At 38.9% G+C, this 27,556-nt stretch overlaps 1 protein-coding gene and 1 long non-coding RNA gene across 2 annotated transcripts in view; one reads left to right on the top strand and one right to left on the bottom strand.

Annotated features, from left to right (window-relative positions):
- LOC124863412 (heparan sulfate glucosamine 3-O-sulfotransferase 2-like) overlaps positions 1-18,538 on the top strand; it is a 33,452-nt gene extending 14,914 nt beyond the window's left edge. Inside the window, exon 2 of the mRNA XM_047357775.1 lies at positions 17,229-18,538. Within this exon, the coding sequence (XP_047213731.1) occupies positions 17,229-17,853 (625 nt within the window). The 3' untranslated portion in view covers positions 17,854-18,538. The remainder of the gene's footprint in view (positions 1-17,228) is intronic.
- Positions 1,143-27,556, bottom strand: LOC124863413. The gene is made up of 3 exons (XR_007037128.1): positions 22,941-27,556; positions 1,282-1,521; positions 1,143-1,207 (listed from the first exon to the last, which is right to left on the bottom strand). It is a non-coding gene; the product is annotated as an uncharacterized LOC124863413 (long non-coding RNA).

Genomic DNA, 27,556 nt, shown 5'->3' with positions numbered 1-27,556 from the left:
AGAGAAAACTCTCAGGAGAACTAACATTCATTTGTGAATATTTGGGATTTCAAAGGCTTCTTTGTCTGTCTTATTGTCTTTATTTCAGTGTCTCTGGATATTTTGCCTTGCGACATGTTAATGTGACAGCTCAGAGCTCAGTTAAATTGAACGTGTTATTGCTCAAGGAGAGCAAGAGTCAGTCATTTCCCTTTGCAGGCCAAACCATGAGTAAGTGTTATTCCAAGGGACACAAGAGCCCGAAGTTGATCTGACAGCAGTTAAACAGAATCTTGTTCAAAGCATTTTTTTTTTTACTTTTCCCTTTTTCCATCACTGCATTGTCAGTCTTTATATGCTTCTGATTTAGGTATTTGACTAAGAAGATTTCTGATGACAAAAGAAAAGTCTCTTGCAACATCAGGCTCATTCAACCTTTTATTTCCAGCCAATTTGTCTCCAATTAAATTAGAGAAATATATGTGTGGCTCTCATGATGGTAAATTGCCATTCAGATCTGTTCCTCACTGAGCTAAAATGGGCACAGGATTGCTGTAATCACCTGGACTGCTGGACTGTTAACTCTTAATAGACTTTTGGACGTGACAGTCTTCTGTTGCTGGTGATTAATGATCAGAAATCACATCTGTAATCAAAGTGAGTGATAGTTTAATAATGGAGCAGCCTCAGCAGAAGATTTATCCTGTCATATCAGAAGGGAGGACGATGCCATTTTTAGGAAGTAAGGTGCCGCAGACATGAGAATCACACAGCACAAGAACATTTTCTCTGCTCTAATCTGTGTAATAGATACTGTTGATAAGTTTGGACAGCAAGTTTTCCATCTCTGTTTGATGCTGCCTTTTCATGAAACTTCAGGATAACTAGTTTGTACTATTACCTTAAGAATAAAGACACAAAGATCGTACACATTTAATAAATAAGCATAATAAATATACCTAACTTGCAATTAATAATAAAATGAATATTTGTAGTTTCATTTAAAATACCAAAATCCTTACTCAGTAGATGTCACAATGTAAATATGTTATTTTCTTTATATAACTGCTTTCCAGATAAAGCATAAACTGTTACCATTACTGTCCATGTTATCTTGCTAGGGAGTATTTTGACCCACATGCAGAATCAAACAGGACTTGGGAAGCAGTTTAAATATTTATTTACAACAATAATAATGGATGACTTCAGGCAATATATTCATCTGGGTCTGGGAAAAGGAGAAGAGAGTTAGCAAGGATGGTAGAGATCTCTGCCAGCATGGTGATCAGACAGGTGGCTTACCAGGTTCAGGGAAAGGCGAAGGCTGAACGGCAGGCTAATGATCCGGGTAGCAATTGATCCATGTATTTTAAGGTGTGGCAGCCAAGTGGTTTTAAGAGGTCTGTGGGTAGTTTGCACAAAGTCTGAGAGTGGACAGGCAGGTAGTGATGGGGCTGTTTGTTTGGTCAAAAAATGTCTTTGAGAGGTCCTTGTTCTTCTGCCACAGGGATTCGTGTAGGCAATGCAGTAACCTGACTTTTACTGAGAGGCAAAAATCAGGTTGAGCTTACAAGAAAAATAGGCAAAAACAAGAAACTAGACAAAACTATCAAGGGGCCAGGTTCACTAGAAATGAGTCTACCAGAAATGTTGACTACCAGGCGAAGAATAGTTCTTTTTATTCTTGAAACTACTTCGTCTTGCTATATTGTTGCTAAATTACCCCAGAGAGTGTACAACTAGAGAAGGTAATGGATAAATTGAAAACATATTGTTAAATGGGTAAGATTCATTATTAGACCTTTTTAATGGCAAACATTTGGTTTTTGTCCCATGGGAGGTTAGGGTTATTAACTAGAGCCCACTGCCTGAAGACACTTTTACATTTGTGATTAACAAACTAAGGTAAATCTGGTGATCAATGTTTGCATTAAATTATTTCTCATTTAATGTTAATATGAGTCTTCAAATGCAGGTGGAAAGACAGAAGATTGAAAGTAAGGACGTCTACTAAAAATGGAAACGTATGTAAAGTCCAGAACAGAGAGGTAATAGAAACAAATCCAGAAACACGTAGGTGACAAGAGACTAATGACCAGAGTGAAAACAGATGAGTGGGAAACCATAAGATGAAGTAAACCGAGGTAATCTAATTAGAGGAATGACTGAACAGAAGCTAAGCAAATCCTATCACAAGAATGAGTCAAGATAACACACCAAAACTAAGGAAAACAGGAAGTAAGTAGCACCCAAGGAGCCAGACTACCAAATAAAATGAGAACTAAGATCTCAAAAAATAAAAAGTTGCTAAACTTCTAAATTAAACCTCAATACAAAACAATAAACATGAAGTCCTAAATGCCATTACAGTATGTGGCTACGATACATAAAAGCAACATGAAGGATGATATGCAAAAGCAATAGTGAGTTTTATTATACCAACACATTCATATGCTTTCTGTGTAATGGAAAATAGTGGGTAATGGATAAACTCAGTGCAAATTCAATTGTTCTACTTAATTAAGAGAAGGACACCCAAATTTAGCTGTATGTGAAAAAATTAAACACAATCTTGGAGTTTATATAACAAAATCCATTAGTTTTGAATAAGCACTATGTAAAACATAGATGAATATGTTTTAGGTTTTTGGAATAGCTTACAACTGATTTGACAAAACCATGAAGTATAATGAAAGGTTAAGAACAGTCCACTTTTCAAATTTACAATGCAGCATTTTTACATTGAGCATGATACTTGCATGCTCAGTATGACGGATTACTGCAAAGTTACTAACTCCAAGCAATTGACTGTCCTTTGTCATCACATGCTGATGCCGTACTGATAGTTGCAAGTCAGTGATTCAATGCAATCGACTCGGTTTCCTTCAGTAGAATTTTTTTTCCATTTCGAATAATAAACTGAACTTTACTTCATTGTTTAATAACTATAATCACATTACAATGCATATACTGTAATTGACTTTGAATCTGTCTGCATGATTAGATTGAATTGATTATATCTTTCTACGTATAAATTGGATGATTTTGATCACATTTCAACCTATAGGCAGAAGTTAAAAACTCCTAAAAGATAAAAAAAAAAAAAGAAAAGCCTGTGCTTTGGACTGTTAGAAGGTGGACAGAGTAGTCAAAGCAGATGTTACAGACCTGCTTTGACTGCACAGGTTGTTTTTTCAAACTTTAGCGACTAACTTGCTGAAACCGTGACTTCTTTCATCAGTATTTGTTGGAGTGCAGACCAAGACCTTTCAAACAACAACAATAAACCATAGTTCACTTTACATCTGAGAAAGCTGCATAGAACCAATTAAGAGGCTTACAACAGTACGTACTGGGCACTGTATAAGTGCGCCAGGAACAAACTGACCAAGAAGATCAGGGCATGTAATAGAAGCTACAGCAATAAGCTAAAACACTGGTTCTCAGCTAACTAGCCAGCAGCAGTTTGAAATAGTGTGAAAAATATTACTAACTACAGGAGCCCATACAATTCATACCTGGATATAAGATCTCTGAGGACGATGTTAATTCAGTTAAATACAAATCAGTTTTATTTATATAGCACCAATACACAACACATGTTATCTCAAGGCACTGCACAAAGTCAGTTCGATGGAATCACACAGATTTGAAGTCGGGTACATGCATGTTCTGTAGTTAAATTGTTCCAGAGCATTTTTACAGTTATACATTCCTGCAGCAGCTCTGTAGTTTGGACGTTCACGACAGTTTGTTGCAGGGAGGGGGAGCAGACGGGAGAAAAAAGGAGACGGGGTTTTTCTCTCTCTGACTGGTTCTGTACGACGTGGCTGTGGCCGACAACAGCTATTTCAGTAAATCGTTCCATCTTTACCGAGAGTCGTTCTTAATAGGAGTTACAATGCTTAGACAAAGAGAATATTACAGTGGTGTCAGAAGTGAACCTTACTGGACCTGGAAACCTGTAACAAGCGCAGCCTAACAGTTTACGGTGTGCTGGTCATTATCTAGTGCAACATTACCATGGATGTTCCGGTCCGCATTAGGATTGAAGAGGCAGGACCAGGGGCTGCGCAGTGGTTGGGTGGCCACGCTGCTGGTGCCAAGGTGAAGACAGAGCCATGTTCCATAGAGAACCCAGTCCAGACCACCACGGTCTTCAGGACCCAGAAGCTTCAGGACCCAGCACCATGGACGTAAAGAAATATGGGGCCACCCATGGACCGAGCAGACTGTGTGGGGTAAAACACTTAAAGACGATGGTAAATCGGACTGGGAAGCTTTCAGGGCTCAGTTTGAAATACTGGCAGCTGCTAGCAGCTGGTCGCTGGCGGAAAGACCTCTTCAACTTGCCATGTGTCTGACAGGGGACAGCCTGTCCTGTCTGCTGCTGCTGGATCCTACTGAGAGGGGTGACTATGACGTGCTGATGAGCACGCTGAAGCGGCGGTTCGGCCAGTGCTTCCGTCCAGAGCTCTTACGATCGGAACTGAGTGGGCAACGAAGATGTGAAGGAAAATCTCTGCAGGCTTTGGCGAACGATGTGGAGAACCTGACTAGGAGAGCTTATGCTCACATGCCGCTGGATGTGTTGACTGAACTGGCACGGGATCAGTTTATGAGGGCTCCGTCTCCTCCTGACCTACGTGCCCACACCCAGCTCACGCGCCCACGCACGCTACAAGAGGCTCTGGAATATGCACTGGAGAAAGAGATGGTGAGGGCTTCTGTGCAAGGGCACACAGAGGAAGTGCCACCAAGGACCAGGTCAGTGACTGGGGGTGAGAGGGCAGCAGAGAGACCAGTGTGACTAGAAGAAGCCACTGAACTAATAAGGGGTCTGAAAGTACCCCCAGAGAAACGTCAGCAGACACCGCCAAGGCTGCGGCAGCATCTCTGCTGGGGCTGTGGGAACCCTGGGCATCTGGTGAAGGACTACCCAGACCAGACAACTAGGAAACGAACCAGGGGTGCAGTAGGCGGAAAACTGCGCCTCCCCACACCTTGGTCCCGCACAGCCAATATGCCCACCATCGCCCTGGGAGGAGACGGCTGGGTGAGAGAGCCTGGGTGCTGTGGTGGGGAGGACTTCCATTTCAGACTTCTGCCATATTCCTATATACATTGAGGGGGTTCCCAGTGTGGCATTAGTGGACACAGGGTCAACAGTGACACTGGTGCGACCGGAGGTGGTACCATCGGGGACCCAGCTGGAGGAAACAACTGTTCTGCTTCGCACTGTAACTGGCGAGTTAGCACCAATGCAGGAGAGGGGTAACCTGCTGCTCACAGTTGGGGGACAGGAAGTCACACATCCTGTCTGGGTGGCTGATGTACAGAATGCATACATCCTTGGATTGGACTTTTTGAGAGCACATGACTGTCAGTTGGACTTAAAGAGGGCCACACTGAGTGTTGGGGGGAATTGTATTGTTCATATGAGGCCTCAGGATGTCGGTGGTGGTGCAGAACTGACAGTAATGCCCCAACAGTACTGTGTGTGTGTGGGGGGGTCCCTCTCCTGGATGCTGCTACTGGTGGTGTGTTCCAGATTGATGCTGCACAGGCAATTATTTCACCCACTTGTGTTGCCGACATCGGTACCAGTGGCGCAGACACAGCCTGTGCACTTGTGAACCAGAGAAAAAGGATGGAGCTGCTCAGGGGCTCCTGCAGAGGAGTGTCGTGGATCTGGATAACAACCAGAAGGAGGTGATGTGGAGTCTTAAGAGAATTTCAAGACTGCTTCTCATGTGAGAAGGATGAGCTGGGGTGTACCTCTCTGGTGCAGCAGTCCATTGATACTAGGGAGCGCCAACGTCAGCGTCCACAGCATCTTCCCCTAGGTCATCTGGAGGCAGCAGATCAGGTTTTGGAGAAAATGCAGCAGATGGGCATTATAGAGCCTTCTGAGAGCCCTTGGGCATCGCCTGTGGTTAAGGTGCCAAGAAAGGGGGGGGAGTGGCATTTTTGTGTCAACCACAGACGACTCAGTCAGGTCACCAAGAAAGATTCATACCCCCTTCCACATGTGGACGGATGCCTAGACTTGGTGGCTGGATCCTCCAGGTTGTCTTCCTTGGATTTTTAAGGAGCGGTTACTGGCAGGTTCCCTTGGCCCCAGACACGTGACCCAAGACTGCTTTCTGCATGGGCAAAGGACTGTGGCAATTTAAAGTGCTTTGTTTTGGCCTGTGCAATGGACCTGCCACATTTGAGCATCTGATGGAGCGGGTGTTGTCGAGTGTTCCACAAACAGAATGTTTGATGTTCTTCGATGACATTCTGGCTCATGGGGACTCTTTTGATTCCGGTGTGAGAGCACTGCGCAGGGTGCTGGAGAGCATTAGAGAGATGGGGCTGAAGTTGCACCCTGAGAAGTGTAGATTTCTGACCAGACAATTGAGTTTTTAGGCAACAGCATTGGCAGTGAAGGAGTGGGAATTGCTGAAGAAAAGGTGCGGGTTATCAATGAGTGGCCCACACCATTTGATCAGAGACAGTCAAAAGGTTTTCTGGGCTGGCGTCCTATTATAGGAGGTTTGTGCAGGAGTTTTCATGTATTGCATCCCACTTGTTCCGGCTATTACAGAAGGACCAGCCATTCATCTGGTCACAGGACTGTGACGGGGCTTTTGCTAGCCTGAAGCAGACCCTCACAAGTGCACCCATCTTGGCACCACCAGACCCACAGTTATCCTTCATCCTGGACACAGTAGTGCCTGATGCAAGTGGTGTGGATCTAGGTGCGGTCCTGTCGCAGGTGAGACCTGAAGGAGAACGAGTAGTGGCCTACTAGAGTAAGGCTCTGAGTAAGGTGGAGCGAAGGTATTGCGTCACCCGCAGAGAGCTGCTGGCTGTTGTTTTGGCCATCCATCATTTCAAATATTAACTGTGTGGACAGTCCTTCACCATACATACCAATCACGCATCACTGCAGTGGTTTATGACCTTCAAAGAACCGGAAGGACAACTGGCCCGGTGGCTGGAGGAGCTACAAAGCTATGAGTTTACAGTCACCCACAGGGCCGGAGATCGCCATGGTAACGCAGATGCTCTGTCTCGAAGACCATGCAGTGACAATGGCTGCCACTACTGTGACCGACGAGAATCTCGAGAGCAGGCTCTAAATACGGCTGACCGGGGGGACATAGAGGAGGATGAGTTAACCAGTCCCAAGTGCGGAGAGCTGAAAGTGTTCGGAGCTGCTGATTGGTCTACAGAGCATAAAAGCACCCCCCTTTCCCATTGGTCCATGGTTTTCAATCATCTTTAATCAACTTGTTTATATTGTACATAGCCCATGAGTCTTCGTTATTCTTTCATTCTGCTTGGTAGTTAGTTGGATTGGTTTAGCATAGTAAAGAGTTTGTTGATTTAAATATGTTTGACTTTGAGTTGACTTATTTTTGTTAATAAATTCTTGTATTTTAAGAAATTGTGTGAATTCATTCCATGTGTGTGCAGAGTTTATGCTGTTCAATAATGTCAGAGCTTGTCTCACACCTTTCTATTTTGTCCTAATACCATCGCCTTACTGGGCTGGTATTCCCAGGACAACCCTTAAGAGACCGGAATATTATTTGATAACATATTAAAATATTAAAATTAAATATTAAATAATATTATCAGATTCATAATCCTAACAGGGTCCCAGAATCCATCCACAGTGATCAAGGGAGAAATTTTGAATCCAGGGTTTTCTCCAACGTGTGAGAAGGTGGCTATAGCCAAGACGCGCACCACACCCCTCCACCCCCAAAATGATGGGTTAGGGGAGCGATTTAATCGGACTCTTGCAGAGCAGCTGTCCATCATAACGTCTGGTCATTAGAGCAACTGGGATTTACACCTGCAACTGGTCCTCATGGCATGCTACACGGCAGTCCAGGATTCAGCTTCTTGTACACCTGCCCTTTTGATGCTTGACCGTGAGCTGAGGACTCCTGCACAGTTCGCATCCGCCTGAGACACCAGGGACCCCGGCTGGACCTGCCTATGCTAGGCAACTGCAGGATTGGCTGGACGTGGCACACGAATATGCCAGGAAGCATATTCAGGATGCTGGAGTACAACAGAAGAGGAATTATGACATGCACACCAAGGGGCGGCTCTTTTTTCTGGGGAGTCTCTGGGGAGTTAGTGTGGGTCTACTCTCCCACACGGAAGAGAGGCAGGTGCCCTAAACTAGGCAGTCACTGGGTTGGGCCGTGTCCAATCCTGGAGAGATCGGGGGAGGTTGTTTACCGGGTGCAGTTGCCTCAGCGGGGACGCCGGGTAGCTCTGCACCGGGACCGACTTGCACCTTACAGGGGCACTGCGGCTCCTCTAGGTCAGGACAAGGGAGTGCCACCCACATGGTCTTCTTCAGGGGAGAGTGCTACAAACAGTTCAATGGCCACTGGGGGTGGGCAGGAGGAATATCCTCGATCAAGGGTGGAGCTCCTGGGGGATGTCATCACACCACGGCACCCAAGAAGAAAACGTCGGCTCCCACCAAGGTTCAGAGACTTTGTCCTCCGGGTCAAGGACTTGGCTACGGGGTGGGGTAGTGTAGCATGTTCTGTAGTTAAATTGTTCCAGAGCATTTTTATAGTTATACATTCCTGAAGCAGCTCTGTAGTTTGGCCTTCACGACAGTTTACAGCAGGGAGGGGTTGCGGACGGGAAGAAAAAGGAGACGGGTTTTTTTTCTCTCTCTGACTGGTTCTGTACGGTGTGGCTGTGGCCAACCACAGCTATTTCAATAAATCGTTCCATCTTTACCGAGAGTCATTCTTAATAGGAGTTACAATGCTTAGACAGAGAGAATATTACAATACATTCAAATTAATCCTAACTATGAAATAGTGCAGTCAGTTTCAGTTTATTATTCAAATTGCTTAAAACGTTTTTCTTTGCAAGGAAACCCACCAGATTGCATCAAGTCAGTAGAAAGAAAAAAACAGAGAGAACATAAGGTTAAAAGCTGAAATGACAGCAAATAATGCAAAATTGGAGAACAGTATGAGAATGTAGCAGAGAGAGTGAAAGTGGTCATTATGTCCTCCAGCAGCCTAGCAGCATAGCATAGCATAGCATAACTACAGAGATAGCTCAGAATAACCTAAGCCACTCTAACTAGTAAGCTTTATCAAAAGGGAAGGTTTTAAGCCTAGTCTTAAAAGTAGACAGGGTGTAAACTCACAGGCTAAAACTAGGAGCTGGTTGCACAGGAGATGAGCTTGATAACTAAAGGATCTGCCTCCTCTTCTACTTTTAGAAATGCTCACACACTTGATTACTTTTTGTTTTCAAGCATTCAATCATTGACCACAATTGTTGGTGACAGTTTTTAAAGGCTTTTTGTAATAATGTGAATGTCAGATTGAGATATTTAAAGTTTTGGCAACACTGGTGGTTTTAGATAGAGGCTATATAGCTGGTTGCCCAGGGCACCACTGTGTCAGAGAGCAGCAGAGCATTTATTTCAGTGGTGCTTAATTAAAGGGCTATTTCTTTGTTTTCAAAGTCTTCGGACTGAATTTAATGAGCTCTAGTCTTAAAATCTAGACTAGTAAAAGCTGAACTGAGTAATTCCATGGTTTATGTAGTTTCTTTAAGACATAGTTGGAGATTTATAAAACCTTTATTTTATTTGTGAAATCCCAAAAAGAGAATTTTTAGTGAAGCACGTATTTTGGTCAAACCTGGACTAAATTGTTTTACACTAATTACATATTCTTTCAGATATGGTTAGAATTTTTGAAGTGTTATTATAACCAATTTGTAACATGAAAACAAAAAACATGTTTCTTTTGTCCTGTTATGTGTGATGTTCAACAAAAAAACATCTGAACAAGTTGCTGTTCTCTAAATTACCAATTCTGATTGTTTTGGCTTTGTATGGTTACAGTAAAATTAATATGTTGTGCTGAAAACTGCAGAGAGACCTTTTCTTTGATTGACACCATCTAACAATATGTTTAAAGTTCAAACTATTCTGGTATTACTGTTATAAATTCAAGTTCACTGATTGTGCACAAGATGATTCAAAATTGACCTTTATATGTTCATAATGTTCATCACTGATGAGACTGCACTGTTCTTAAGTGGTAGAGGTTTTTCAGCAGAACAAACCTGTCTGCAGCAGACTTACCAGTCTGTTTCCTCATTCTAATACTGCTAGATTTGATGCAGTACATATATTAACAACATATGTTCATTGTTTCCAGGGCTAAGCAGGAATTCAGAAATGTTATTGCTCTAGAAAAATGTAAAGAAATGACATAAAGTTCAGATAAATTTGCTCCAGGTATACAGTCGCATGAAGTATTGCATGTTAAGATTTGGCAGATTTATATGACTGGCCTGACTTTATCAGTGTAAGTGATATGCATTCACTCTTCTTGTGGAAATACTTTGAAATAACCTAACCCAAAAACCAAGGCAAGACTAAATCGTGGATATCTAGTAGAAATATTTATTTAATGAGAGGCAATAACTGCTATGTTTTCAGCAAAAGATGAAAAGCTAAAGTAAAGCATTTATTTTACGGTATTTTTTTAAGATTTCTTTTCTAACAATAATTTAAATAATGTTATATTATCACTGACCAAATATATCACAATAAAAATGACAAATTTTATTTCTCAATTGGCTGCACGGTGGAAGAGTTGGTAGTACTGTTCCCTTAAACCAAGAAGGTCCTGGGTTTGAATCCTGGCCTGGAGCCTGTCTGCATTTCATGTGCTGCCAGTCCATGCATGGGTTCTCTCCAGGTCCCAAAGTCCAAAAACATGACTATTAGGTTAATTGGTCTCTACATTTCCCTCAAGTATGAGTGTGTGCGTGTATGGTTCTTTGTCCTGTATGTGTCTGTGTTGCCATGTGATGGACTGGTGACTTGTCCAGGGTGTACCACCCTCTCACCCAGTGACCACTGGGGGCACCAGACCCCCTACAACCAAAAGACAAGCGGGTATAAACAATAGATCGATGAAGGGATTATTTGTAGGAAAATGAAGCCTGAAAGAATTATTTGTAGCATTAGAATATGTATAAAACAAACAAAGTAAAAAGGCTCAACATAAACACTGTAATATAAAGTCGATCTACTGTAAAGAGACCCAGATCAAAAATCCATTGAAAGGAACAGCATATCTCTAACTTTTGGTAGTCTTTTAGCAAACCATTTTATTTTATAGTTTTTTTCTCTTTGGTGTCTTTAGTATTAAACAAATTCAGTAGTTACTTTCTGTAAGTTGTTCTTTGTTTAGCTCAAATCCTCTGCAGTTACAGCACCAATCGCAGGGGTAAAGGATCCTGTACAAATTAGCTTTCAACCATGTTCTCTAGTAGAAGGTTTTATTTACAGTATCAAGCAGATCTTTCACACATGAGTTCATTTTCTCAGAGTGATTAAATCATCACGGCCAAAACTGTAATGTATCCTGACTTGACGTTTGACCAGGAATTGTGAAGAAGATTGTAAATTACCCCAAAGAAGTTTGCTGTTGATTCTGAGTGAGACGGAGGTAATCAAACAAGGCACTTCTCCGACATGTCTGTTAATCAAGATGTGAGACGTGAGTGTGAGCAACTTTCCCCACTTGTCAAGGCAGAAGGAGAGTGTTTCCAACTTCCATAAACTTTAGTAACCCTTGGACCAAGTCCACGGGAATTCCTATCTGGGTTTTCTGATTGCTTATAATTATTATCTTCTAACTGAGGAACTTGAAGCATTTGGAACTCAGTTTTATCTTTTCATTTCAGATACTAAAGTCAGCGTTATTAATTTCTTCAGGGTGTAGTGAAAGAAAAAAAAAAGGTGAAAAGTAAATTTCTGATGGTTGATTTAGAAATCCGCCTCATTTGTAAAATATTCTCACTACCTCTGGCTATCTCAGTAACCAGCAGACACATAAATAGGGCTGTGCTGCCATGTATTTAACAAATTTTAGTATAAAAATATTTCACTGTTATAAGAAACATCGTTGGTTCTTAAACATAATAAATCCTGTCACACAGAGCTATCTTAGTGGGGAATGTTGATTTTATTAAAACTAGAGAAATGAGCCTGAATCATGCCTTCACTACAAATATTAGGTCAAAAAAGATTTGTTTAGATACTAAAGCCACCCCACAGTGTTCCTCATTAACATTACAGCAATACAACATGGAACCTATCAGCCAAGAGTTCTCCCACTGACATGAAAGCATCCCTGATTTCATTACAAAAGTAAAGACGAATGCTCTTTGATCACTTGATTGCACTATCTTCTCCTTTCCTGTGGTCACACACAACTTAATTTCCCCGTCATTCTATCGAGTCACCATAGCAATCCATCCTTCTTAAACATTTATTTTGGCAATAAACGTTCTAGATAAATTTGAAAATAAGTCAAACTTCTGTGTTATCTTCATAAATCTGGTATCTAAATGACAATTCCCATTACTAAATGCTGGAATTGTATCCTCATCATGCATAATGATGTGCAACCAGTTGGCTGGATGGACCTAAGACAAAAACACACCAGCACTGCTGCTACGAGGTGCTCTTTTGGCACTAATTATTTTTTGCTATTGACACATATTGGACAGGATGTGGGTCCAACACAGAACAGAGCACTGGACATTAGCCAAGGGTAGGTCCTTCCATAGGAGAAATGCATAGCAAATTAGCTATACATGTTACTCTTTAGAATAATATCCCTAATTTGAGAAGTAGCACTGTATATCCTTTGTGAGCTACATTTTGACTGTTGATGGGGGCATTTATTAATAAGTTCTTGAGTTTCCAGTTGTAACTGGTTAGGATTGATTCAGCCATATATCCATCTGTTTTCTATGCCAGCTCTATCCTTGGTCATAATGGGGGGTTGATGCCTATCTCCAGTAGAAAATGGACACCTAACGACAATTTAAAATCGCCAGTTAACATATTATGAATGTTTTTGGATGGTGGGAGGAAACTGATGCATCATCATGGACCTTCTAACTGCAAGGCACCATGCTTACAACTGTTTCACCATGCAGGTAACTGGCTAAAAAAGGGTAATAATATGTATTCACTCTTAGACGGTCACTGATTACCTGATGACTCTGTGGCAAGTCTGTCATACATAAGATTAAACCATAGACTCTTAGTTAACATATGCTGTTGTTTTTCTAATGATTTTCTGGTGATTAGGTTATTGATTATTTATGTCATTACGTAGTTTATCTATATTTTTCTTTAAACATCTGTCGTCTTTTCTTAAGAAAATTGACCGACTTTGACAGACTGAGCTTGACATCATCCTGTCAAACTGAGTGAGACCGCCTGCAGATGCAATCCAGATGGATTTTAATTGCCAATGTGTATTGTATACATTAACACCTTTCAAAATGTGTTTTGCTGGATCTCATCCTATTACCAAATGCAAATAGATTTTTACCAGGGACTGACAATGACAAAGTGCTTTAAAGAAATTATCTACTTTAAAATTTTACTTCTGCATTAAAAACTATTTTATTGACAAATCACTGTTAACTAGAAACAAATAAAGAAGACATGTTTTTTTTTTTTTTGCTTTCTTCAAAGCTTTCCACTTTGAAGTGTTTTCATCTTCTCTTTCAGCTCCATCAGTTCTTTCTGTCTTCTGTGTAACAGTCATCTAATCTATAAGGTACTAAGACTCCCTGGGAGTAAACAAACCGAACAGCTGTAAAAATCAATAACTCCAGACAAGTTAGGTACTGCAACTTTATCTGATGGACAGGCTCATCTTTATAGTTTGTATTCAACAAAACAGCTAACCTGAGTGAAATATAGCTTTGTGAATGTTTCTCCACATTCCTGAATGTCCCAGCATCTTCATGCACATGATGCGACATACGCAAACATGTAGTCAACAGACAGGTTTTGTAAACTGTCATGAAACCCGCTAGCGGTTCTATTTTAAGGAGCAGCATTTGTAAACTTTCACTGTGAGTTTTGTCAGTTCAGAGTTCTAAGATGACAAGTTACAATTTTGAACCAGTTCATACAGTTCTACTTTTTTCTCTAAAGATGGTAAAAATGTATGGAACTGACAAGTAAGAATTCAAAGATCCTCCCTTCAGCAGAAGTAAGGGCTCTGAAGATTCTCCAACATCTTGGATATAGCTGCAACGTTTTTTTTTTTTTTATGTGTGTGTCGGTGTGCATGTGTCTGCGTGTGTAGCAAAGCTGTTTGCTCGGAAAGGTGTCGTTCTCATAAAAGATTAATAGTTCCCTGGTGGCCCTGAGGCACCCAAGCCAACAACCCGGGATCATAAATAAAACTAAATGGATCAATATTTCCAAGACTTTAGCAGTAACCTATGGCTCTCCCTACCTTGAGAGAGAAAGCTCTGAGAAAGGTTAGGTTTTAATCGAAGACTTCCTCTGGCAATAATAAAGAAAGAGTGCTGTTTATCATCAGCGCCGTGTTGTAATATATCTGCAATCAAGAACTACTCTGCATGTTGCAACAGCAACTGTAGAAATGTAGACACTATATCTTCTGAAATTATCAATTTAATAGCCATTTTCAAAAGAACTGTCATGAGATTCCTCCCAAACGTCTGAGTTTCAGGGCTGATGATGCAACTGAGTCATATTTCTATCTGGAGAAAACAGACAGCCATGAATGTATGGCTGATCTCTGGATTGTAAATGAAGCATTTGGTCTCTAAACTGCCAGCCAAACTTGGTTATTAATCAACTTTTATTGGCAAAAGTGCCAGAGCAAAATGAAATATTACAGCTGGACAGAAACCTCTCCTTGATGAACATGACAAATGCAGTCATTTGCCTGAAGCCTGCAAACCCATTATTGTTGCAGTATTATGATGGTAATTATGATGCATGTCACTGCAGAGTACCTAACAAATTCATCCAAATTTTGTATATTTGGGTGTTTTATTTCAGCAGAAAATTTGAGACTCACACTGTCCTTATTTTTTTTCCTGAACGGCTTAAAATGTGAAACAAATTATTTATATTCCTATTTATTCCAGATTTACTGTCAATACATTAGTGAAGTATTTTGAATTTAACAACCCGGATAATGAATAGTTTCAACCCCATGATAAAAAAATATTTTTGCAATGCAATGACATTTCATTGTGTGAAAAGGGGGAGAAGTGGACAAAGTACATTGATATTGTCAGTGCAAGAATTAGTGGACAAAAAAACATCAGGATTGGGTGACCGTCTGAAAAGGCTCCTAAAATCTGGCACCTCCTTTAAGGATCATTCAACTGAAAACAATGTATCTTGAACTTAATAATGAAATAGACTTCTTCAAGGCCCACCATCTCCCTCGCACCCAAATTCATCCAATGTTGTTATTTTTTGTTTGAATGCCAACAGTCAGACAGTGATAGAAGGCTTTCTTGCCAATTAGGAGTAGTGTTATGGGAAAAAATCTAACTTTAGGCATCCATTGCCATCAAACATCTGACTGAGCCAAATAAAAGAATTTAGTGGCTTGTTGAAAAGAGAACCTTGATGTTATAGGTTGAACAAATGTGCAGAGGTTTTTCCTGGTTCCCTTAGAACCAAGCGTTCAGAACCGCAGGTCCAGAGGACTAGTCCGGTGCATTTTGAAGTGACACAACAAGACCCAGGCCAAGAGTAAGGCATGTCATTTGTTATCTAAAGCAGTTCTTCAGAGTCAGTACGTGCCAGAACTAATCTACCTACAACCCTTTAAGTTCCCTTTTTTCCACTTCAAACTTTACTCTGAAGTTCAGACAGGTATATTATATTAAGTCATCTTATATTAAGTGATGCAGACACTCTGTCTTCGCTAATGAAGATAGGCTCACTTGGGCATCCTAAATGCTTGGAGTAGCTACAAAATGTTGGCATTTCAACCCACTTTAGGATTATTTGATCACGTGGAGGCACTCACATAAAAATGCAGTTGACTCACAAATGATACATTCTTCATAGACATGATATGATTTGATGTTTAGCAAAATGCACTTTTTTTTTTACAGTTAGACTCACATAAAACGTATTTTAGATAAGCCAATATTTGTGATAATAATATGAAACAGTGACAGCAGCTTAACATCCATCCTGGGCAATTTGATCCCACCTAGATAGAGCTTTAAGCATGAATGAACAATCTTAGGATGAAATTGAAGGTCAATACTCAGGGATATGTTTGCTCTTATTTCTTTAGTAGTCTGATTATATACTGTAAATTGCCCTAAGCCATGATGAAGGACTACCTGCTGACCTCAAATGACTCCACACAAATTATTTATTACATATGTGTCCTGGCTCATAAAATAAAACATAAAGCTAAGAACTTGCAGCTCTTATACAGTCAACTTCAATTTGCATTGCAATTATAAAATTATGTGCATTTTAATAAATTTTTAATACATTCAATTATTCAATGTATTAAAAATGTATTAAAATGAATTTCAATAGGATATCATTGGATATTTATGTTGACCACTTGTTATAGAAGTGGACATTTTAGTCAAAGCTTTTGGTTTACATTTGTTCTGTTTTTTTTTTATTTTGATAACAAGTCTGCTTTGTGATATTAACAGCTGTCACTTCATTAATGTATTTTTTTTAACTTTTTTACATACTCAAGTTTCAGGTAATGTATATTTCAGTTGAATTATTGCCCTGAGACACACTATCAGTGTAAGATGCACTTCCTAACTTAATAGGTCTCTATATTTTCATGACTATTTACATTGTAGATTCTCACCAAAGGCAACAAAACTATGAATAAACACACATGGGATTATATAGTAAACAAAAAGTGTGAAATAACTAAACATTTTTATATTTTAAATTCTTCAAACTAGCCACCCTTTGCTCTGATTACTGTTTTGCTCTCTTAGCATTTTCTCCATGAGCTTCATGAGGTGGTCCCCTGAAACGGTTTTCCAAAGAGTCTTGAAAGAATTTCCCCGAGGTTCATTGAGAGATGGCTAAAGGTTAATATTTCAGTCATCACAGCAAAGGGTGGCTACTTTACCTTTTACTTTTGCAACATAATTTCATATGTGTTAATTCGCAATTTTGATGCCTTCAGTAACAATCTTTGTACAATGTAAATAGTCATGAGGATAAATAAAACCATTAAATAAGAAAGTGGCTCTGAAACATTTGACTGATAGTGTATATATCCTGAAAAACAAAAACATCTTGAAGTGTTCCTGCAAAATAAAAAAATAAAAAATAATTTTTCCAACTTAATGTGTGTTTTATTCTGTTTTTTTCTCACTAGGGGATTAATGCCACGCACACTCGACAGCCAGATAACATTAGAGAAGACTCCCAGCTATTTTGTGACCAGAGAGGCACCCCATCGCATCTCCAGCATGTCTCATGATACCAAGTTGATTGTGGTGGTACGAAACCCTGTCACCAGAGCCATCTCTGACTATACTCAGACTCTTTCTAAGAAGCCCGACATCCCCACATTCGAAGAGCTGGCCTTTAGAAACAGAAGCTTGGGTCTTGTGGATACATCTTGGAATGCCATTCGGATTGGGATGTATATCCTTCACTTGGAAAACTGGCTGCAGTATTTTCGCCTGTCACAGATGCATTTTGTGAGCGGTGAGCGGCTGATTACAGATCCAGCAGGGGAAATGGGCCGTGTCCAGGACTTTCTAGGGCTCAAACGGATAATCACAGACAAGCACTTCTACTTCAATCGTACCAAAGGTTTTCCCTGTTTAAAGAAGCCAGAGAGCAGCAGTCAGCCGCGATGCCTTGGGAAATCCAAGGGCAGAACTCATGTACAGATTGAGCAGGAGGTCATAGAGCAGCTGCAGGAGTTTTATAGACCTTTTAACATCAAATTCTATGAAACTGTGGGACAAGACTTTAGGTGGGATTCAATGTAATATTAAAAAATGAGAACTGTTTATAAAATGTCTACCTCTGGAAACAAGTTAATTGAGGATACATTTAAAAAATATTTAATTGAGTGGTATGCAGAGTTAATACTAATAGAAAATCAACAATATTCAGAATATAATTCTATAAATATGGGTTTTTCCTGTGGGTCCTTCTGGGGAGATGTGTAATTTATTTACTGATTCAAAAGATATATACCAAAAACAGATTTTCTTCCCATCAACACACCAATTTAATAATCAGCCACCTATTTTAATGCATCAACCTATTTACTAAATAACCATCTTTCTTGTCATTTACAGTCACCACCAGCCATACAGTCATGACACAGCTTAAATATTTATTATCCAGATTGCTTATTTATTCATTATTTCCTCTGAAAATGATCTGCTCTCTTTACTATTAAAATGAGCACTCCACATGAAGTCGCCTCAAAATGTCAGACAAATAATAAAAACAGCCTTTCAGTTTCTCTGCTGCTAAACTTGTTTTCATTGTGACATAAACTGTGGAAAACAGAACTGAAAATACTGTGAGAATAACAAAATAACAGGTTTAATGAAATATATGCTTTAACTTTGATATATGTTTACTTTTTGGTAGACTTAAGCTTATTCTTTGTTTGTATTCTTATTGTGATCATCAGAATAAAAGTCCTAAACACAAAAAAGATTTATTGGATATACATTTTTTCCCAGTAAATGTGCATAAAAAACACTTTATGCTGTCTTGTTAAATTAAGTAACAAGCCAAATGTTCAGAAGTCTGACTTTTTACACAAATTTGCATACACAGTTTTATAAATAACACTTTGGCCAAGACTTTTGAAAATCTCTCAATACTATGTTTATGACTGTGAAGTTGTTAGGATAAACTATTCATTTATGTCCATGTTAAGAAATATCAAAGTAATCATCTTTTTCCTCTAGTTTAAAACTCAGTGTCTGTTTTTACTTAGAATTGTTTGGACACTGAGATAACCAGGCTTTTTTACTACCCAAAATGAACATTTCAGCATTCTTAAATTTTATTTTTCCTAGGACAAATTATGTCAAATTTTCCATTCATGTGCATTAGGTTTGAAGCTGCACTTATCTGTCAGGACATGATGAGGTGGTGGACCTCAAAATGCAGACAGGCAGGAAGCAGCATGCCATGGTGAGTTGAAAAAGATTTAATTATCAAAAAGAAACTTACAGGCAGGCAGGTAGTTGCAGATGCTGGCATGGACAAACTTAGGCAAAATAGACTTAGCATAACAGATGGATAGTGAAACTGTAATGTTTCCGCAAGGAATGAACAGAATAGCAGTGTATATATGGAGCATGATGCAGGTGAAGCAAGGAGACTGATTGCATGGTGCAGGTGGACCGAATGAAGCAGATTACTGGCTGACAGAGGCAGGGAGTGGAAACAAAACAGGACTGGAACAAAACAGAAATTCAAGAACATATTTGTACATAACTTTAGAAGAAAATAAACCCGAAAGCACTATGAACTAAAAACATCCACAAAAAAAACAAACCTAAACAACTACAGCACCACCTCAACAACAATAAACAGAAAGAGATTTCAAAACTCAACTGTGAGAACAAAAATGAGAAAAACCCAAAACCAAACACCCACAAATCATAATACTTATCCACATATACAGAATAAACATTATGGATAGTTAAAATTGATTTCTTACTAGGATAAACTGAATGTAACACCGGAATCAAATGAATGGCTTGATACCAGGCCTCTGCAGAGCTGAATGACTTGCTGATAGGGATTTTAGCCATTAGATTCAGGTGTGTTGGGGAAGGGATGCAGGCTAGTAGCTCTTCAGTACTGGACTTCGTCACCTCTCGTCTAAAGGGTAGTGTTTAGGACTTTGCTGGGTTTTTTTGCCACCAATGTGACCACTCCTCCAGGCCACCCCATGCAGTTTGCTTAGAAAACCATATGGCCAATGCAAGTGATCAATTAAATTATAATTAAATATGTCAAAACATATCGTCACTAAAGAAAATTGATTTCTGTTCTCAAAATTTACAAAATATTCATCCCATTTCACATAGTGATTAATATTACAACAGATGACAACATATTAGTTTGGATGGACCAGTATTGTCCTACATGTATTTACTGCTCAGCAGGCAGGCTTTATTTATAGGGGTTGGACAATGAAACTGAAACACCTGTCATTTTAGTGTGGGAGGTTTCATGGCTAAATTGGACCAGCCTGGTAGCCAGTCTTCATTGATTGCACATTGCACCAGTAAGAGCAGAGTGTGAAGGTTCAATTAGCAGGGTAAGAGCACAGTTTTGCTCAAAATATTGAAATGCACACAACATTATGGGTAACATACCAGAGTTCAAAAGAGGACAAATTGTTGGTGCACGTCTTGCTGGCACATCTGTGACCTAGACAGCAAGTCTTTGTGATGTATCAAGAGCCACAGTATCCAGGGTAATGTCAGCATACCACCAAGAAGAACGAACCACATCCAACAGGGTTAATTGTGGACGCAAGAGGAAGCTGTCTGAAAGGGATGTTCAGGTGCTAACCCGGATTGTATCCAAAAAACATAAAACCACGGCTGCCCAAATCATGGCAGAATTAAATGTGCACCTCAACTCTCCTGTTTCCACCAGAAGTGTCCATCAGGAGCTCCACAGGGTCAATATACACGACCGGGCTGCTATAGCCAAACCTTTGGTCACTCATGCCAATGCCAAACTTCGGTTTCAATGGTGCAAGGACATGTATTGTTCTCTGATGAGTCCACCTTTACTGTTTTCCCCACATCCAGGAGAGTTACGGTGTGGAGAAGCCCCAAAGAAGCGTACCACCCAGACTGTTGCATGCCCAGAGTGAAGCATGGGGGTGGCTCAGTGATGGTTTGGGCTGCCATATCATGGCATTCCCTTGGCCCAATACTTGTGCTAGATGGACACGTCACTGCCAACGACTACCGAACCATTCTTGAGGACCATGTGCATCCAATGGTTCAAACATTGTTTCCTGAAGGCGGTGCTGTGTATCAGAATGACAATGCACCAATACACACAGCAAGACTGATGAAAGATTGGTTTGATGAACATGAAAGTGAAGTTGAACATCTCCCATGGCCTGCACAGTCACCAGATCTAAATATTATTGAGCCACTTTGGGGTGTTTTGGAGGAGCGAGTCAGGAAACGTTTTCCTCCACCATTATCACGTAGTGACCTGGCCACTGTACAGGACTTGTGTATGTCATTCCCAAGACGAATTGACGCTGTATTGGCCGCAAAAGGAGGCCCTACACCATACTAATAAATTATTGTGGTCTAAAACCAGGTGTTTCAGTTTCATTGTCCAACCCCTGTATTTTTGAACATAAAAGATGATTCTGATACTTGCTGGATGGTTAGTGCAGTAGTTTAGTTTAAAAACAAACAAACATATAAACAAAGAGGGAAATAGTCGAACCCACACCTAAGGTTGCCAAAGGAAGGATAATAAGCAAGCACAATCAAAATAGCACGGATTAGTGACAGTAATTCAAATTACCACAAAGATTTATACAGAAGTTTGACATGTAGTGAAGTGGAGAGCCTCTTTTCAAAACTCATGTAAAAGCCAGAACGATATACAGTACACCATGCTGTGAAACGTGATGGATCAGCGCTTAAGTATAAAAAGGAAAAGAGGGGAAATGATGAACACCTTTTAGGAATTCAACAAAGCAAAAACATACATTAAATTCAGAACTCTCTTAACCTTCACCAAATAGTTTCAGAGCTTAAACCTAATCAGAAATTTGCATTCTCTAAGTTTAATTTAATTATGTCCAACCAAGCATATAAAAATGACTAGAATGTTTTTAGTGAAAACAAAATTATGATTTAGTTGAGTTTTTTGACTTTTTGACAAAACCTGGTGAAAATATTGCCACTTTCTAATAAGTGGACTATCCAGCAGCATAACACCAATACCAAGTTACATGTTCGGTTTTTTCTAAGAGGTCCTGAAGATGGCAATTTTACTGATTTCTAGTGCTGCCATTAACTTTATGTTTTTAGCTCATCAAAGTAACACTTTGTCTGGCGTTTCTGTTTAGCTGTGATGCCTTGCTTATAAGGGGACCATCAGCTGAGCTATTGCTGCTATTAACTTCTTTTTCTCTTTCTATAGATGATGCACTTAACCCTGTCTTTTTGTGTTTAACCACCTCTCTCCTAGGCCAAGCAACTGAAGGTGCAAATTCTGAGACTAAGTGAGTGATGTACTCTGTTTGTCACCCATTTAAATTTTACAACTGCCCCGAAGTTTGTATGTTTAGCTGTGTTTCTCTCCCGTATAAAGCTACTAAAGGAGCTACTGCGGACATAACCAATTTGCCTTTTTGTACGTATTTTTTTAACACAGATCAGACATCCTAGTTAAGGATTTCTGTGTTTTCTCTGTGTTCTCAAACCCTCAGACATTCATGGCAGATGGCCGCTCACACTGAGCTTGGGTCCGCCGTAGATTCCTTCCTGTTAAAGGGGAGTTTTCAACCCTGTTTACGATGATGATCTACTGATCATCATTGCTTCAGTCAATGCCAGTGACTACCCACTGTCGCTACTTGCTCATCCAGGAGGAGTGACTGCTACGAGTCTCTGACTCAAATTGGATAAAAGGCTATCTAAAGAAACCCAGCAGATTGCATTAATAAATAACTGATTCTGACTGCACTGTTCAATGATTAGGATTAATTGGAATGTACGTACCTGACTTTTGTGAAGTGCCTTGAGACGACATGTGTTGTGAATTGGCGCTATATAAATAAACTGAATTGAATTAAATTTAAAACGCGATTTTTGTTTCCATTTCCGTTAACACATCTACATGACACTGTTTCCATTACCATCTCCATTCACATGGCTACAGTAGAACTAAAAATTATGTAATTCCCCTGCCATGCCACTAGTTGGCAGTATATTCTCTGAAACTCACCAACATGCGTAAACACTTTCTGCTTAAAAAAAGAGGGAGAAAATTAGGACTTTGTTGGAGAAGTGTCATTAGATTAATAAGAGTCAGCATTAAAAGTAAGTACCATGCAATCCATCATTGTTATTGTTGATATCTTCATCTTCTGGGGGTTGGAAAAAGGTCGGCAGCCATTATATTGTGCGCATACGCATTAATTTATACTAATTGCAGTCATACTGCGCATGAGCCAGGGCTTCCACCTGAAGAAAGATTTTTTTTTCCCCGTCTACACGGCAACAGTGGAACGGGACATTTTCAAACCATTACACTCTGGGACCCATTTTAAATTGTGCCATTTTCAGAGAAAATGTGTAAACAAACAGGAGAAACACAATTAAACTTTTCCGTTTTCATCAGAAATCATTGTCATGTAAACAGGGCATTCATCTGCACTGTTGTACATACATGCTCAGTATAAGAGACTGCGGTAAAGTTAACGATACAATGCAGTCGACTATTCACTGCCACTACATGTTCATTCAGCCGATTGCATTGACTTACAGAAAGGTCAGTAAGTCAATGCAGTTGCCTGGGTTTCCTTAGATAGAAAACGTTTTATCAATCGGAAAAATAAATCAAAACTGACTGCATTGTTTTATAACTAGAATCGAATTGAAATGTATGTCATTGATTTTAAATGTGTCTAACTGATTGGATTGACTTTTTTTTAAAAATCTCTTAAGAAAACATTTTTTTGTGACTGTTGTGACATTTGTTGTAACTAAGGCAATATAAATAAGCTGATTTGAAAATGTAAACTAAAACAAGCTACAGCATTTCCTTGATTATCAAAAAACATGAGATCACATGCAAATAAATGTGTGAGCTTTCAACAAATAAGGACTGTGGTCTAACAGGGCCATTTGGTGGTCAACTTCCAGTAAAGCCCAGCACCAGCTACAGCACCACCAACTTTCCATGTACATTGTCCAAAATTAAGAATTTTTCAATCCTGCATTTAAAGCTTGTTTTACAGTTAAATAGTGAGAAAACAATTAAATGAAGATGCTTAATATTCATATCAATCACAATAGCTCTTGGGATAAAGTACTTATTTTAAACATTTTTCCTGTGGTTAATTTACATAGTAATTCTATAAGGCTCAGAAGATAAAACAGGGTGCTTAACACAGGTGAAAATGATCAGACAAAACAATCGTTCATTTCCTCGTTGTTCTTTTAGTGAGGGGTTGATTACAGCAATTTCTGGTTGTTTTATTTTTTCAGCTGTTGTATTTTTCCTGTGCCTTTACTGTCATAACGGTTGATGGTTCACTTAAACTACTACAAAAGTGAAGTTGTTGATCTCAGAAGAATGTGCTGTTACATTATATTACAAATAAATGAATTCAGACATTACAACTACATTTGCTTAAGCTGTAAACCAGAAGTTCCAATAATAATTTTTATGTTGCATGATTCATAGGTATAGTTGTAGGAGTCTGTGCAACACATTTCTAAAGGTAATATCAGGAATGCCTTATGGTGTTATTCACATTTAATGTTGTTTTCATATCTCGGGAGATTTTATTCTCACTTCTTTCTCTAAAATCACCTTCCTAGCAATTCAGTCCAGTACAGTTTTATTTATTCAGTGTTTTACAGAGTTAATTTAACACTAATTACTGTAATGCACTCATTTAAGTGGTTCCACCTAACAGCCCAAAGACAGTGCTTCATAAATGACTTAATGGCTTGTTGTAAAATAGTCAGAATCACAGCTTAAAAGTTCTCCCAGTGGTAAAACTGTGGTGATATAATAAAACCTCTACACACAGAGTGAATCAAAAAGTACTCATCCATATCCCACTGAGAAGATTATGTGGAATATAAAAATTACTGAGCTGGACAGTTTGCAGCGATCCTGTCAAAAAATAAAATTTTCCTTTCCAAATGCTTTTCTGCATGTCATTGATCTCATTTTCATTCACAATCCTTTTTTTTTATAGATTTGATGGTGTCACTGGTCTGAATGGTTCTCCATGCTGAGCAGCTGCATTAATCTTTTGCTTTTTCGCTCTGAAGCCAATCAGAGTTATCATTAATGATTTACACCAATGCATTACTGATAAGAAAGAGATGTGGAATTTTTAAAGGGGGTAAAAATGGATTACATTTTTGAAAAAAAGCAATAATTATTTAATAACAAACTCAAATTATTTGTATGTGAATTTGCATTATAAACCCAAAGCTTATGTAGAACATTACAGCTAAATTGCAGATTAGTACCGAAAATGACCTCTCATCAAGGTTAGACTTTTTAGCATGTGGGTTTTATGTAAAACCAGAACGTCTAACAAAACGAAATGTTGATAATACTCATGCATCAAGACCATAACCTAGGGGCCACATTGTTATACTGATTGGCATGAGCTTTTGAACTTAATATGCTGGTTATAACAAATGTTTCTCAATGTAAGCATATGTCCACTTAAGGAAGGTTAGCAAAGCAATCAAAATATTTTTATTAGCTTTTATTTAATAAAAATTAATTTAGGATAACTTTACTTATCTAAGGAAATAATGGGATCAGCAAACCTTAAGAGAAAATGTACATTTGAGACCGTCTTTCAGGTGTCTTTTCAAACCTAAACATCTATGAGAAGCAGTTACCAACATTGGTGGATTTATCAAAACTATATTGTTGATTTTCTTTGGCAAAAACTATAAATTTTTAATGCAGCTGCTGCATGTGCAACATTTATAGAGCTTCTATGAAACAAAAACTTTGACAGCATAGAAAAAAGCTAAAGCTAAATGCCGGATTTTTTGTTTAGTTTATTTTTTTTAGGTGGGAGGGTGGTCGTGTTTCCATGTGTTATTTACATGAACACAGTAGGCACCTGCTGAACCTGACAAGTTGAGAAGATGTTTTCAGTATCTGAACAAACCGGAATTGCTCGTATTTCCATGAAGAAATTTTCAGTTTAAGATATTTAACTGTAACATAAAACAAATATTGATCTATATAATGACAGGATTAAAGAAAAAAATGAAATAGGTGGAAGCTAATATTGTAAGGACTACACCAGTTTCTGTATGCCTGGACTACTGCATTGAAAGATTCCTCTGGCTTTATCCATCCAAGTTTCATTTTTATTGCTGAATCCCTACCTGCATGCCTGAGTCCAGTCGCCTTATACAGGCACGGTTAAGACTAAAACGACAATGTGACCCCTCCATATTAAGGAAATTGGGTATTCACTTACTTCCTAATTGATGAACCCATGTCTGATGGCCAACAGTAGTATTTAAACTGTCATTTGCGATATTCCTTATTAATATTTGATTAACATGCCAGTGCTGTCTGTAGCTGCCTTCTACTTAGTGAGCCATCAGCAGACATACCAGTTTAGCAATAAGCTGAACTTTATCTCCATTCAGTTAATTATAAGTTTTCCCCAAGAATGCTTAGGGCTAGAAGACATGGCACTAAGGAAACTTTTCTCCCTCACACACCATATGACACTTAATGCATACTCTGATGCTTCATTAGTTCTATAGATGGGTTATTTCTGCGAGGATTTAGTTATAAAACATCAGATGAACGTTTTGGTCATTTTTGTAACTCCAAGCAGAGGATCCTGCACTAAGAAGGTCGGAAAAACAGTCAGGATTTTATTAATATGCTTTTCAAATTTAACCTGCAATGCCAACTGTGTATTTATTTTAGTAACTCCTCATTAGAAAGAAACAAAGGTTCACTGGAAAACCAAAAGCTGTCTTACTGACCATTCTAACCTTCAACGTAAATACCAAAGAAGCTGTTGTAAATGTCACGAACTTTGAAAGACTCTGAGGTAAAATAAACCTCTGCTGCTCATCAGAAATGTCTAACAGTCCACACTGGGATCCATTAAGTGAGAGTGCATTTTGTTTCCTTTTCAATAAATTAAAACATAATCAGTCCAAAAGGCTTTTATAACTGCTGCTGTTTAAGATCTTAAATTCCATCTAAACCTCGAGCTTAAATAACAAATGTTTCAAAGAGAAACAGCTGTGAAATATGAGATGTTGTGAAAATAAAAGAAATTGAAAGACTGACACAAAACAAAAACCATTTAAAGGGCAAGTATCAAAGGAACTAGAAGAACTAAACATCTATAAAGTATGAAATGTTCTTAGGCCTTTCCACTTTTTCAAAACAAATAAGTCATTTTAAAATGTCATTTTCTGACACATTAAGAGAGAAAGAATTATACTTTAATTTATAAATGATGACAGCCTCTGCAACCAAGCTTGTCACTGTCTTGTCATTGTTGTAAACAAAACACAAATTGTTATCTTGACAAAAACGATTTTTCCAACATATATTGAATGGATGTGTGGGCACTTGCTGACAAAAGATGGAGAAAGCATTTTGCTTTAAAGATTATCAATGCTCTAAATGTGATTTAGCTCCATTAAAATAAAGTGGCTAAAATATGATGGTAATTTTGTGAGCCTAAAGTTTATCAGGCAAGAAAATGCTTTCTTTTAAAACAGCTGTATGTGTTCTTCGTCAGTACAAAGTGTCTGTTGATATCTGTAAATCTCATTAAATCAATATCTGCTTTCTTCAAACATTCCTCTGGTATTTTTACCAATGACAATTAGACAACCACTGCATTTGGCTTTTCTAGTCAGACTGTTGTTCAGAGAAAAGGAGTCCTGAAACCCATATGCATCACAGTAACAATTC

The sequence above is a fragment of the Girardinichthys multiradiatus genome, chromosome X, assembly GCF_021462225.1.
Source record: "Girardinichthys multiradiatus isolate DD_20200921_A chromosome X, DD_fGirMul_XY1, whole genome shotgun sequence".
In the NCBI taxonomy this organism is placed as follows: domain Eukaryota; kingdom Metazoa; phylum Chordata; class Actinopteri; order Cyprinodontiformes; family Goodeidae; genus Girardinichthys; species Girardinichthys multiradiatus.
The sequence above is the reverse complement of the archived record's forward strand: the minus strand, read 5'-3'. Positions and strand labels throughout refer to the sequence as shown.